Source organism: Seriola aureovittata, chromosome 18 (assembly GCF_021018895.1).
Source record: "Seriola aureovittata isolate HTS-2021-v1 ecotype China chromosome 18, ASM2101889v1, whole genome shotgun sequence".
In the NCBI taxonomy this organism is placed as follows: domain Eukaryota; kingdom Metazoa; phylum Chordata; class Actinopteri; order Carangiformes; family Carangidae; genus Seriola; species Seriola aureovittata.
In genome coordinates this window covers 771,397-787,005 of record NC_079381.1, presented here as the reverse complement: position 1 = coordinate 787,005, position 15,609 = coordinate 771,397, and the positions used below count along the sequence as shown (strand labels likewise).

Here is a 15,609-nt window from a genome sequence, read left to right as displayed (position 1 = left end):
GCTCGGCTTCTCTGCAGGCGGTCGTGCAGATGTTATCTGCTGGTGTCTCTTGTGGGTTGATGGGAAATAAACTCTAATGCTCTTCACTTTGGCTGGATAACTTTAGAGGAGGCTGGCGTTGACCAGATGACTCTAAATTGTCAAAAAACTTCAAAAAGGAAAAGTTGATAATAATTAAAAGTTTCAAAATTACTCTGAGGCACTTCTGGTGTTTTGGTTCAGTTGGTCTTGACTTGGCTTATAAAAATAAAAGATCGCGCATGTAGACGAAAATTATGTTACTTGGAGCACGAGGCAAAGAAAGAATTAAGGACGCAGACAAACCATAAAGTGCAAAAATGGCTAAGAGGCGTGGCTAAAAGCTACGCGCTAATAGCTGTTGCTAAGAGCTAGGAGCTAAGTGCTTGTGGCTAAGAACTCTGCATGTCCATACCATGAACTTCTTTAATGGCTTGTGACTGATGCCTGGCCAGGTATGTACGCTACAGTTTTCAGCTCTATATTTGAACCAGATGAAGGATTTTAGTCATCAGACATCTGGATCTGAAGTTATCAGGAAAAAAATGCTTAGTAAATGTTAGACAGCTCAGCTCCCCGCCGCTGGAGACTGATTTTTAAAATGAAACTGCTCTGTTCGTTTACCGGTTTTGATCCCCTGTGGATAATTCAGCTGCTGGTAAAAACCTCCTCAACCACAGACACTGAAGGAATCCAAACCAGGAGAAGCTGAACACCACATCACCCAATGCCATCTTTTCTTATTGCTTTGATTGAGAGACTCCTAGAGGCAGAAGTTATTGTGTGTTTACCTGATCACTTAATTTAGCAACACAGAACTGAAACATGAGTCACCAGAGGGGAACAATCTTGTTTTGCAGGACTTTAAATTAATAATTTGAAGCCCTATCCAACATCAACAAGAAATGTCTGACTGACTTGCAGCATCTCACTGACATCACTGAACTCTTGGTCAAGTAATTTTCCTAAAGAAAATTTTCCTAAAAAAATAGTCTGATCTATAGCTGCCTGAAAGAATAGTCAGACAGCTGTATTCACCGTTATTCAGACAACCAATGAGGAATATCAGTTTATGCCACTTCAGGAATGCATCTACAATTTATGATGGGCACTGAGCAGCTGTCTTATCTGCGGCCGCTCAGGGTGTGAGAGAGGGAGATATGGGGTGTTTGTGTGTGTGTGTGTGTGTGTGTGTGTGCGTGTAGGACAGAGAGAGGGAGAGCGAGAGACTTTCAAATCATTATGTGTTTAATCAGTGATGAATATATTACTTATATAATAATATATAACATTTGTCTCTGTTCCATGAACACCTCATTTGGTCTTGTCATGACATTCACAGCCTGGATGACCCCAAGAGGTCACAACTTGGTTTCACGCCTGGCTCTCAGTTTTACCATCAAGACAAAACACCAGCCTCTTCAGGTTGGAGAAGGTTCCACATCTGGTGTCTTCACTACGGTGTCGGCAGCTCATGAAGAGTTGTCTGGGTAAATTCATGCTGGCCATGGTAATGACATGCATTGAAATGAAGATGAACACACACTAAGCTCTGATAGTTTCATTTTATTACTGACATTTTGGCCACACCTCTTTCTCCAGACAAATTCAGTATTAGAGTTGGACAGCCTACACACACATCTCAGTCGTCTCAGTCATAATCAGTGACATCATCAGCAATCCTCAAAGGTACATCTGAATTCATCACAACCTGTCAAAAAAGTCAAGAGAACACAACTTTTCATTTCAATATATATTTTTTCTACAAAACATAAAAAGACACATAATAAAGACTTTACCTTTTAAAGTATGTCCATAAGAAAGTTAAAACGACTTAATAAATAAAATAATAATAATTAGAAAATAATTAAAGAGGATAATCTAGAAGTAAGGGTTACATAGATATTGTTACAGGGCCTGGATTTAATTAGCTGTCATAAAAGATGTATAGTTAAGTGTCCAAACTATAATAATGTAAGGACAAAAGATGTAATAACCAAAAATCACCCTAACAACAAGATGAGCAAACACATTTATGAAATAGTTAATATGCTGTACTCACTGTATATTTTGTGTTTTCAAATTTAGTTTATTATTTTTTTCTGATCAAAACAAGACTTCATGACATCCTCAACAATGACCTACTGAAAACAATAAATCTCATTTAGATCATTTGTCTTTTTTTAAATGCCTATAAAAGTAAATAAATAAAAAAGTCAGATCTGTGATGTTATGGGTCAAATATGAAGCTGTTTCTTAGCTACTCTATGTTCTATGGGGAGATGTGGCTTTAATGGGCTTCCATAGAAATTCCAATCAAACAATACAATACACTTAAAAATACATAACGATAATACATAAAATAATATGCATATCATTAACAGTGGTGACCTATTGATGAGTTGATGAAGATAATCCTCCAGCTGTGACTGTAATGTTAAAGTTCCCGGTGTGACCAGAGAGGGCAGGAGAGTTCAGCTAATCTCTCCCCGCTGCTCTGCTTCCTCTGCTGGGCTTCAGCTTCTACTCCACCGCGCTGCCCTCCGCTCCATCTCGGGGTTTACCTCCAGCCTATTTAGATCAGTGGTTCCATACTATACCAAGGTGTCTCTACCCCCTCTCTCCCCAGCTGTATAGACCCACAGAGAGGGAGAGAGAGAGAGAGGAAGAGAGAGAGAGAGAGAGAGAGAGAGGGCTACCTCCTCCTACCCCTCCCCTCCTCCTCCTCCACCTCCTCTTCCAGCCCTCTCTATCCTTCCTCCCCGACAGACGGAGCAGACCTCCGGGAAGGCAGCGTGGATTTGAACTCTCCCTGTATCTGTGAATGGGAATCAGCCTCACCGCGCAAGAGTGATGGAGGCTCTGCCCTCGTAGTTACTGGAACTTACTCATCATCCGTAAAAAGAGGGAACTAACCGCGTGTATCTGTTTGGGGTATTTCCTTTTCTTTTTTTCTCTTTGGGATCCGACCGGGGATCAGGGTTGTTTTTTGGGGAGAGGACAGGTTGTTTCACCCCTGTCTCTCCACCTCACCGTCCCCCTGACTCACTACACCGTAACCTTTTTTTCTTCTTATTTTTATTTTTTAATTGACACTTGGATTCTGTGGAGATTTCCTAAAAGATCAGACAACAGCAGGATTTGCGGGTGTCTGGCAGCATGGAGCTGGTTTTGGTTGGATGTATTGGTGATGGTTGGGAGGTGCTGATGCTGAGGAGGACGGGAGGACTGTACCTGCTGCTGCTCTGCTGGCTGCTGGCTGCTCACACCACAGCGCAAGGTGAGTGGAAAAGAGAAATGTGTGCGTGATTCCTGCTTCCGTCCCGCAGTGTGTGTGTGTGTGTGTGTGTGCGGGTTTTACTTGCGTTTGTGTGTGTGTGTGTGTGTGTGTGTGTGTGTGTGTGTGTGTGTGTCGTTGCTGGTTGCTCTCGTTGCCGCAGACCAAACGAGAATTGGCACATTTGTTGAATCTCTCCACTGGCTGCAGTTTAAACCCGGTCTCTGAGCCGGGAGGATTCCGGTCTGACCGGGTTCAATTAGGTTTTACTGGGGGGTTTGTGTGCGTGGTCATGGTGCAGACTGCTGGGTTAGACTGGTTTAAATGGATTTCACTGGGCTCTGATGTGCCAGGCTGCTGCTCAGGGCTGCTTTCAGTCAATTTTCCTCTGCTGTTGTTTTACCTTCAGTCTCCCTCAAAATAATGGATTCCCTGAAGCTGATCGGGCTCAGGCTGCTAGTCTGACCGGCTTACGCCAGGTTTTACTGGGTTTGATTTGGTTTTTGTGTATTTCATGGGGCTTTATTGGGTTTCACCTGATCTCTGCAGGTCTGATCATGTTGATTTACTGGTTTTAGACGAATCTGACTGGACCCCAGCAGTCTGACTGAGTGTTAGTGCTGGATTTTGCAGCTGATTCACCTTGAGTTCCACCTAGAATGATTTGTTGTAATGGAACTTTTGAAGTTTAGCCTGCTGTGGATTTTAACCACATTTTGCTCGTCTTTACTGGGTTTCAACATATTTCTGTGATCTCGCGTTAAACTGCCGCTTTGGTTTGTTGAGTGACAGGGTTTCCTGGGACTGATCGGTTCCAGGCTGCTGGAACTGTGGCTGCTTTGACTTTGTTTTTGTTACAAGGTCTGACTGGGGTCGAAAGGGTTATTACTGGGCTTCAGCAGGTTTCTGTTGCTGCTTTGGGCAGGTATCAGCAAATCTTTCAGGATTCCTTGCTACAGTAAGTTGCCTCCAGAGAGATGAGGTTTGGTGGTCTGGTTTTGGCTTTATGGGAACTTACCAGGTTTGATCCGGTTTTACTAGGTTCCACAGTCTGTGTTGATCCTGTGTTAAACTGTGGGTTTGTGCAGACTGTAGTGAACCTTATTGGATTCATGCTGCTTCAGCTTCTCTTAAAATGAATGACAGATTGAAACAGCTGATTTTGAACAAAATACAATAACAAACTGCATAAAATAACAACTAGTAAAAGTCATGCACAGACTAACTATGGGCTGGTTTGTTAGGGGCGTTGGTTGTTACTGGGTTTGACTGGGACGCAGGTGCTGTTTTTATCTGTGTAAAATTCTTTCATTTGTTCCAGTCAAAATATTTGGTCTGATATCTTTGACTCCTTCCATCTTGGTGTCCGTTTACTTTTAATACTGTATCCTGGTCTTTGAATAAATAAATAAATATAACCATTGTAAAAATAATACATCTGAACAACAACTGAAGAACCTGCTCATCTGACTTGGTTTTGACATTAATTGTTGCTTCAGTCCATTTTAAACATCATTGTTTCAGAATCATTGTTCGTGGTTTTGCTTCATGATGTTGGTGATTGAACACACAGATCTTAGAGAGGCTGCACTGACTCTCTCTCTCTCTGAGTCTCCTGCTGTCAATAAATTATGTCCAAACACTTTCATTAAGCTAATTGGTGGTAGGAGAGCACACACACACACACACACACACACACACACACACACACACACACACACACATACACACACAGTCAGAAGTGCTCAGCTGAGCTCAGCTTGTGTGTGTGTGTGTGAGTGTGTGTGTGTGTGTGTGTGTGTGTGTGTGTGTTGTGTGTGTGTGTGTGTGTGTGGTAGATAACTGTTCAGCTGCTTGGCTGTTTAATGCTCTGCTGAATATCCACCGATGATTTCCTCCAGCCGACCTGGAGGAGAGTTAATCAGTGGGTAGAAAACCGGCAGGCTGTTTAGTCCCCATCCCTGCTAATCCAGCTGACAAGTAAATCCACATAAATCTTTGTCTTCATTTAAACTTCGGTAAACTCTGACACACAGATTCACTTTAAGAATCTTTTGAAGACTCATCTCTTCAGAAAAGAAGCCTTAGTATTGTCCCTCACTTCAGAAAAAAGCATCATCTGCAAAACAACTAAATGTAAATGAAAATGTCTGACACTGCTGACCTTTGAGGGACAGGAGAGCTGAAAAGTCCAAGATGGAGGAAGCTATTGTAGCTTCACTGTGTTGCTCCATGTGAAACAGGCCCACTGCTAGAGGGGGCGCAGGGATTTGTTTGTGGGTCCTCTTCCTCAGTCACTGGAAAATAGTCTCCAGATGACGGGAATGAGCTGTTTGTCAGTCACAGGTGCTGCTGCAGTGTCAGGGCCAGGATCAGGACCAGCACAGCCAGAGACTAGTACCGCAATTTACTACTCATTTACCACAGAAAAAAACTGATGATTTGTGGATGACTGTGACGCTGTCATTCACACAACCGTAAACGGTAAAAGCGGCAACATCATTTTGCACACCACAGATCTGAGTTCATCAATGACAAGTATTTACTCAGAAACAACAGCTGAACGTCCTCGCTGTCAGAAACCTGAACAACATCAACACATGAACAGTTTGCAGCTGTGAATCCTCTGCATTAAACCGGTTTCTCTGTCACACACACATACCTGCCTCTGTGTGTCTCAGGGATGGTTGAACTAACTCCAAGATGATAAATTATTCACTCCAAACAACAGACTAAACACAAGTTAATGTCCACTTTTAGATGTCCATCCATTTGTTTCTCACTGGCAACGATAAAAAAAACAACACATGGAACAAGAAAAACAAGTTGACACGTCTGTGCTCCAGATTTCTGTTTTCTTTGTTTTTGCAGGAGCTCGTCCTCTGCAGACTGAGGCTCAGTAGAAAAATACATCCTGCTGGATCCAGTTCAGAATTTTACGACTTATATAACTGACTGATTTATGTCAAATATAATTCATTATAAAATTAAACTTTTTCTTCACTCATTGTCCTGTTGCAGAAGATTTTCATTTTCTTGACAGACTGTATGACATTTGTATCCAGAATCCACTCTAGCAGCGTTTCCTGTGCCAAGTGCTGCCACACAACCATCCATCCATTAGCAAATTGCACCTATGGGCTCTTTAGAAGCCGGAGAAGAGAACACGCAAACTCCTACAAATTCTGACCCAATCAGGGTTTGAACCTCTGATGTCCTTGCTGTGAAGTGACACTTGCAGCCACCTCCACACCCTCATGCTTAACAGTTGCCAATTTTCTGCATAAATTCCTGCTTCTTCTCTTCTCCAAACATATTTTGATTGATTGTGATTGTGGCCAGAGAGCTCAGTTTAACTTGTTTCTGATCATGTGGTACGTCGTGATCATCATCATCATCATCATCATCATCATCATCATCATCATCATCATCATCATCATCATCATCACAACAGTAGATGAATGTGTTCTTTGAGTGTGAACTGATTCATTTGGTTAGAACATCATAAGTCATCACACAGTTAACTACAGATTGTTTTTATAAGGGTGAAGCATTAAAAACGAATGATTTCTGAGTGGCTGCTCATTACTTGCTGAGGTGTTAACATTTTCTTGTTGTCTTCTGAAAAGTTGCCCTCACTGCAGCCGATCGGCAACTGTCTCTGCTGCTTGTATTATTTCAGCCACAGTTATAAACAAGGAGATAAACAGTCATTATTTCTCTGGCTATAGGTTGGAGAGTTAAATCCGGTTGAACTCTGCATGACAGGAACGACTCATGACCTTTATCCCTGCAGAAGAAAGTGTCCTCAGTCAGCTGAGAGATTTCAGTCCGTTTAAAACCCTGTGTAGTTCCTCCTCTTGCCACCAGGATGTTTCACCATCTGTCCAAATGAAGATGGATGGAGTGTTGGAAGAAGTGAAACAGAGGTGAATACGTCATCTTTGTTTTTGTTTTGGGCATGTTATTAGATTATTCCCAATGAGCTTTAACCTCCATGATTCATCATTAACGTCGACGCAAGGCCGGTGAACCTGACAGAGCAGAGTTCCTCAGTAGCTTGGCCGTCACATTTACAAGTGCCACATACTGGAGAGAGCCAGCAACCTCTCCGTCCGAGTCAGAGCCCACACATACAGGAAATGACACAGAGTAAATAGAATATATAAAAAATATAACACCTCAATATATTTGCTACAAATCTCATGTTGGCCTGATGCAACCACTTTGCATTTGCTCATGACAATATTGAACATATTAACATTTAAAGCATCACCAGGAACAGCAGCAGAGAAATTACAGGTGTGCCAGCTGATTGCTCAGCTACATCAATTAGGCTCATGATGTCACACAGCAACAACACAAATGAACAGGAAACGCTCACAACAACGCAGATAGCAAGATACATCTGGCCTACGCTTCCTCTGGCCCAGTATAGGTTCATATACAGCCTGATTGTCAGATGCTATTTCCACATCTGGAACAAGAAAATCTTCCAGCTGTCAGCCAACACTGGAGGATAGCAGCTGGGATCTAGCCAGATGTGGGCTGTGGAACCAGGGTGTACACTGGGCCAGGGGGTTGATTTTGCTCTCTGAGAACAGGTTTTTAAACCACTGACAGCAGAGCAGTAACACGTCCCAGTGTTCACTGTGATCACTCATTTCAGGGTTACTCTTACTGTCCATTGGCTCCAAGTATCTGCTCCCTGGAGCCACCCGCTCTGATAAAAACCTGTTTATCTTCTGTTTCCTGCTTCACTAAGTGATGTTCACAATCCTCTTGCTTATCTGCTGTTTGTGTCTGTGAGAGCTTCTGTCCTCATCTTACATTCTCTCATCCATCCTGTTTCTCCGTGTGAATCGGAGGATTATCGGCCTACAGTGGAGTTTTATTCTCCCTGTTGTCAGCTCCTCGGCGTGTGTGCGTGTGTGTGTAGGGGGCGTGGTCACTTGAACAATGCTGTACAAATCAGAGCTGTGTTAGTATTAGGACTAAGCAGATTTGTCTTTGAACCTTTGTCTTTATCCAGAGGAGGATTTGTTTTCACTGCCTACAATTTACAAGTGGGTGTGTTGTGTGTTTCTGTGTGTGTACATTCTGCTCACTTATGATCTGCTGCCAACTCTTTAGTCTGAATCAAACCTGTGCTACATTCATGACATTCCCTGTTTTTACTCTTCACATAGCTAATGTTCATTCATTCAGTCATTAGTTCATACTCTAACTTATGTGAAGGGTGGGGTGGTGGGGGTAGATCTTGCCATGTCCTATTCTTACCTCATCCTCTGAACTACACATTGCTGTGGTTTGTTCTTAGCTGCATCATTGTCCTTAGTCTTTGTTTTGGTGACTCCCTCTTCTCCCGTCTCCTCCGCTTCATCTGTTTCCATTTAATAACAACTAAAAAAAAAAAAAAAAAAAATGAAACAGCTCTTGGTGAGGGCAAAGCTCTGAAATGAACATCCGATCAGTCAGGTGTGTATTAGGCAGTGAATTTAGAAATTTAGTTTTAATCCTGTTTTTTGTGCTGGATCCACATTCACCTGACATTACAGACTTTTCTGAATCTGTCTCATGCTTTCTGTTCAAGGCTGCTGTCTGAGGAACATCGGAGTGGTTTTGAATCATCAGCTGGTAACATGCGCAATGTTGTTGTTTTACAAAATGAGCAGCTCATTTTATCATTAAGTCTGAGCTACAGACACATTCTGTGTCTGAAACCTGTCTGTGGTTTGCTGCTTCACCTTAACATTACTTTTGCCTGAGGATCCTGAGGATTAACACTGTTAATGTTGCCATTTGCACTAGTACCTTTTTGGGTTCTGGTGTTTTTGTCTGAGCGGGCTCCACTTCAGATGATGGCCGCTTGTAACCTTGTAGAGATAGGGACAGAGCACGCCAGGTTTCTTGTCCAGGGCAGAAGTCGCCCGCCTGATGCAGCACTTCTGACCAGTTGTCCCAATTTTGTCCTGGTACAAATCATAGACTGTAAAAAAAAGATGGACGTACCCTCTGTGACATTACAGACAGGTTTCCGAAGAACGCTTTTGAAGCTCAGAGTGAGCTGCTCCACCGTCACCATCTTGGCAGTACCTGACTCCGCCTCTAACTCCCAGCTAATCCAAAAATGGTCAAAGAGGTGTGAGTGGAGAGACTGCAGTGCCTGCCGGTGTAATAACTGTCTGTATTCAGACCAGTGTGGCCTAATGAAGTGTTGATTGTTCTGTGGGTTTGAAGGAAAACACCGACACACTTCTAGTTGTCCCTCTTTAACTTTTCTTTTATTCAACTCGCAGATTCTCCTTTATTCTTAACAACCAAACAATGTATTTTCTATCGGCCTTGTGGTTAGCACTGCAGTCCCACAAGTACCCGGCAAGTTCAAACATCAGATAATGGAAGCTGGTTGACTGGACACAACTTTATGCTTTCACATGACTTCAGTTTATGGGCAATTACACCTCTCTTAAGAAAATGTGAACTTGAAATGACTTCTTCCAGGAGCTGAGATGAGTCAGTGGTTAAACTGCAGTCTCATAATCAGAAGAGTCAGCGTTCAGCCTCCACTAAGAGCGCACAGCTGACAGCTGTGACAGCTCTTTTAGCTTCTCACACTGGTACTGTATGTGCGTGAAGGACAGTCATGCTGTTTGCTTGTTGGTCAATCTGAATCCACACTCACCCCCTATGCCATACTACGTGTATGTTTGAAGTATTTTCTCATGTTCATGAGCTGTAATAAGCTGTCAGGCACCACACCTGCTTAATAAAAAGCAGGTGTAAATGCAGCTTTTCTGATGTCACTATTTGCTCTTCAAGCGACCGCAACAGCAGCAGCAGCTGTTAGTTTCTTTTGGAATGCATTACCTAGTTTTAATTTGTCTTTTCATCTCATTGCATTCAATTTCATCTTGTCTTCTTTCATCTTGCTTTATTACTTATTGTCTTATCTCACATTTTATCATGTCACATTTTGTCTGATCTGATGATATTTAATCTAATTTAACCTCATTTCATTTTATTTCACCTAATTTTAACATGTCTACTCATCTAATCTCATTTTGTTTTATTTGATCTTTTCTCTTTTTACTTTATTGCTTTTTGTCTTGTCTCATCTCACTTTATTATCTCATTTTATCCTGTCTATCATCTCATTCTCTCTTCTCTTGATCATTCTCATTCCATTGTTTCTTCTCTCATTTCATATCTTATACATCTTATCTAATCTCATCTTGCTATTTACTATCTCATCTTTTCTTGTGAAGTCCACCCCATCTCATCCTGTCTCATCTCATCCTGTTGTGTCTCATTTATTTCATGTCTTACATCATTTTTCTGATCATATTGCATCTTATCTTATCTTGTCTTCTCATCTTGTCTATTCCATTTCATCCCAGTCCTGTCTCATATTGTCTAATGTAATTAATCTCTGCTCTATCTCCCATTGCCTCAGATCATTTTGAGTCATCATATCTCATCTTTTATGTAATTTAGTTTTTTCCTACCATCTCGTCCCCTGTGTAGTCATGCTTGGCTCATCTCGTCCTGTTGCAATTAACTTTTATCCCCTCAGTCACACTCAGGATTCGATGTATAGATGCTCCGATACCATTTTGTCCTTCCTGATACCTGAACTTGTGTATCGGCCGAGTACTGATCTGATACCACTATGTTAAAAAAAGAAAGAACAACTGTGCACTGGTAACCCTGTATGGATGTGATATGGTTGCTGTCATTGTTGTGTGGCCCAGGTTAAACTCTTTGTAAAACCTGCACACATGAATGCAACGGAATCTTTTCTTTTATTATATAATACGACTGTTAGTCTTAAAGAATAAATCTATGAAGAAATAACTTCCTACACTAGTTGTCCTAACGCTCTTGTAACATGTTGCAAAATTGCTGACGTTTTGCTAACAGCTATTTACTGGAAATCAATTCTTCTTTGCTGCTCCAAAACAGTAGCCGCCAGTAGCTGCTCAGCACAAATTCCTGTGTGAGTTACTGTTTTAAGGCAGTGAGCAAGAAATGATTTCTGGGAAAAGTGCCGTTTTGTCCAGATGTGTCCCTATAAAGTTCACTTGTGTACTCACTAATACCCGATACCGTATTTTAGGCAGTATCAGAGGCTTTTCTGATACTGGTATCGTATCGGAACGACTCCAGCTCGATGCCTTGCTGAAGGACTCTTCTCTATATGTCTGTCTTGTATTTAAACAACCAACTTTCTGCTCTTGTATCAGAATCATGCCTGTCCTGCAGAGTTCTTCATCCATGGATCCATCTCTGCTTTAAATGAAATAAATGAAAGCTCCCTGCTGATCAATAGGTCTATAACAGCAGAGGCTCTGTCCTTGTAATAGTGATAAGTTATTGATCAGCTGATGAAGAATCTTATGATCACACAGAGATGACGGCTGCTGGAAATAATTCCTAATCTTTCTGCTGATATCAGGATATGGATTATGAAACTGAAGAATGATCAGGTTCAGCAGCACAGAAGCATCTTCCTTCAATCAGTCCACCAGCAGAATCAATCGGTGTGATCAGTTATGTTCCCATGCAGGAAGTGATGGATTGTTGTTTCTCAGCTCTGCCAAAAGATGATCGCAGGAATGAAATGACAGTGAAGACAATGTGAACAGATGAAAACATTTTCAAAAGAAAGATTTAGTTTAAAAACAAATGAAGATTATATTTGAATGTGAGGATGGTTTTGATGCAACAATCGCTTTCCTTACATCCAGAATTTCGTTTAGAGATATGACAGTCTGAAGAAACCACCCAGTCCTCCTCATATGACCCATAGGAGTGTCTCCTCAAATAGTGTGCCTACAGCGGCAGGCATACCAGACCTTGGTCATACCTAACTCTGTCGCCATGGTTACTATAATAACGGTCATAGCTTGGTTATCGTTAGGAAAAGATGGTGTTTTGGGTTACAATAAGTACTTCCTCAACATTAGACAGTCTTCGTTGTTATGGTTTCAATATAGACTGCTGGTTTCACATGGGAATCAAACACCGCTCTCCTGTGTCATATTATCCGTCCACCACAACCTCCTCTGCTCTCTATACTACATCACCGCACTTTTCCCTTTCTTTCTGTAATAACTATTACAGCCATTACATGTCACCAGGCAACAAAACCTAACTATGAGTCATAATAACCTGCTGCACAGACGACCTACAGGAGGACAATCTCTAAGAAACATAGTTGTTAAGTAATAATCCAAAGGTTTGATGGCGGATAGCATGAAACAGTAACACATAAAAACATAGTCCTTGTGATCTTGTGAGAAAACGCATTCATTTCATGATCTTTTCTGAGCATCAAATCCTACCTGCTTCACTTCCTCAGGGAACTGACGGACATACCAGGGGGGGTGATGGGTAACAGAAGCTTTTAGAACAAGATGCATTAATTGAAAAGACAGATGTTATTTCAACCTATGTTTGATGAAAGGTCTTCAGCCAACAGCAATAACCAAACTCCAAACGCTGCAGAAAAACAACAAACAATGCAAGAAAGAGGAGCTAAATTTAATCAAGAATCACATTAAAGCTAAAAGCTCAGAGCAGTAAAACCTGGTCATTAATAAGTAGAGCTGAATAATAAAGTCAGAGACAATCCATTAGAGACACAGCAGGCTTTTAACACGAAGGAGATGTTAATTTACACCAACATCCATCCACCCATCCATCTATCTATTAATGATGTATGAAGGAGAAAATACCTGCATATTTAATCAGTTATCAAGTCATAATTTCCCTCCCTCATGTTTCCCAATCATCAAGTCCCAATTAAGTCCAAAGCAGCTGGCATGTTAAGGAGACATAATACTTCATTTATGTGAGATTGTGGTCATATAATTGAACACAACTTCATTTCCAGATAACCTTGTACCATGTGAGAGGAAAAAAAAAATCTTTAAACTGAATTTTGACACAGGGCACCCACATAACAGGACCAGCAGTAATGCAGGCGTTGCCTTCATGGTGCAAATTCCCAGACAAATTAACAATTAATCAAATTACCAAAACCTCAGAAGTATGGGCTTTTGGAGCCCCCCTGGGTATAAACTTAAGTACTTGTCTTGGAACTTGTTGGTCTTGACTTGGGACTTCATGAACATTTGAAACTTGTTGGTTTTGACCATAGACTGTAAATAAAGATGGACTTAGCCTCTGTGACGTCACCTACAGCTTTCTGAAGAGCGGTTTTGAAGCTCAGAGTGAGCTGCTCCACCGTCACCATCTTGGTAGTGTCTGACTCCGCCCCTAACTCCCAGCTAATCCAAAAATGGTCAAAGAGGTGGGGCGCATGTCGGTTTGTGGCAAGCATACGCTCACACACCTGTCACTCAAAGAGGCCACGCCCTCAATTCTGCATAACTTTAAGTCTTAAAAAAGATTAATCAGGTGAGTTATATAAACAGTTGTCATGAAGGAGGAAATTAGCTCTAGAGACCAAAACTGTTTTTCTTTATTTCTGCTGTAAAGTTGGACATTTTAACATGGGAGTCTATGGGGACTGACTCACTGTTGGAGCCAGACTCTAGTGGCCATTAGAGGAACTGCAGGTTTTGGCTCTTCAGTGTTCGCTTCATGTTTCAGCCTCAGAGGTCGATGCTTGGTCTTGACGGGGACACTGTGAACACTTCATACAGCATGCTAAGCTGCAGCTCTGGACTTGCAGTGTGTTCCTGTAACAGATGAAAGGTGGTCACTGAGGCCGGGGAGATTGATGGCCCGGCCAAATGAAAAGGACTCTCTTGGTGTAATCACAGCCAGGAGCAGTGGATTAATGGAAAGGAAAGGGAAAATAACGTGTTAGCTGCTGCTCAGTGCAATTTAATTTTGTATTCTTCACTTCTGCAGTAGACAGAAAGTAATTTACAGATGTGAGAATAAAATTCAAATGGGAACATGAGGAAGTTTCCTGTCTCTTAGTTCAGCAGAGCTTCGTTTTTCAGTCAACTGGAAGCAGCTGAGTGGGAATGAAAATGGCTTAGAAGGAATCTCTTGAGCTTCAGCCCATCTGCTAACAGAGAGGAGGATATATACTACAAACAGTTCAATGGGCTGCTTCTCAGTGAATGAAGCCAAATAAGATACTGGAGTGCACAATCTACTTGAGCAGTTTATTAATCAGGTGCCCCTTGTTGAATTTATTTGGGTTCAGTTGTTGAAACTTTTTAAAAATACTCACATATATAACACAACAAAACCCCCCTCTTCTCCTGAAACTGGCTCAAACGTTTGCAGCCTGTAGGTAGATTTATAATTTACACTTGTGGTTAACTGTCATATTTCAGGTTGGAGTCATTTCTCTGACTCTTATTTCAGTTGAGAAAAAAAAAAGAGAGAGATGAAAAGAGACATTGTTGTTCTGATTTGATTCATTTTGTGATGGACTGATAAACACTGTGAGCACAGGGTTTTCAGCATTCATTATCCATCACTATTTTTTCAATTATTTTTTATTACTTATTCATTTAGTCAATAAAATACAATTGTTATGTAGTGTGTGTAGCCACCATGGCCTCAAACTGTGTTTATATTTTTGAGGAGCTGCAGTGAGTGTGTTTAAACAGGAAAACCTGAATAAGTGGAGAAACAGGATGACAGTTCCCCCATCCACAGGTCACAGGTGTCACTGATGATTAGATGAGTATGAATATGATGTCAGTCGTATGCTGTCACCTACACAGTCAACAGATCTCAACCCAGGTGAACACCTATAGGAGACCACCATCATCACAACAACACATGAGGGAATATGTTTCATCCTCCAGTAGAGTTCACAGACCTGGAGAATCAATTCAAGGAGCACATGGTGACCCCACACCTTACTAAGACACTTCATGTTGGTTCTTCCTTTAATTTCTTACCTGTTATCTGTGTGTGTGTGTATACTGCATATTCTAAGTTAACATGTCAGCAGTTGTCAGCAAACAGTTGCCTGTTTACACACCCAGTAGATCAGGAGCAACATTAGCATTGTTGTGTTTGTGTTTCTCACTCTCCTTTTAGCCCCGTTTGCCAACTCCCTAAGGCTCATGGGAACAGCAGTGTTGGGTGATAGTTCTCTGTAGGTTCATCGTTACAGCCCACACCTTTTATATATAAGCAGTTTTATGATCCATTGTAGATACAAAAGTTTTGATTATGGCCAATATAAGGTTGGTTAAGAACAAAATCCTCCCGCTTCAGATGCCCAACATAATGTACACAATATTCCTCAGTTCCTATAAAGGTCCCTGTATTCAAAGTGAGAACTCAGACTGATTCTGATTCAGATGCTGCAT

At 41.5% G+C, this 15,609-nt stretch overlaps 1 protein-coding gene across 2 annotated transcripts in view; it reads left to right on the top strand.

Moving 5' to 3' along the window:
* The first annotated feature begins 2,638 nt into the window (after positions 1-2,638).
* dcc (DCC netrin 1 receptor) overlaps positions 2,639-15,609 on the top strand; it is a 287,897-nt gene continuing 274,926 nt past the window's right edge. For both annotated transcript variants that reach the window (XM_056403378.1, XM_056403377.1), the window contains exon 1: positions 2,639-3,298. In XM_056403378.1, coding sequence (XP_056259353.1) covers positions 3,178-3,298 — 121 coding nt within the window. In that variant the 5' untranslated portion in view covers positions 2,639-3,177. The remainder of the gene's footprint in view (positions 3,299-15,609) is intronic.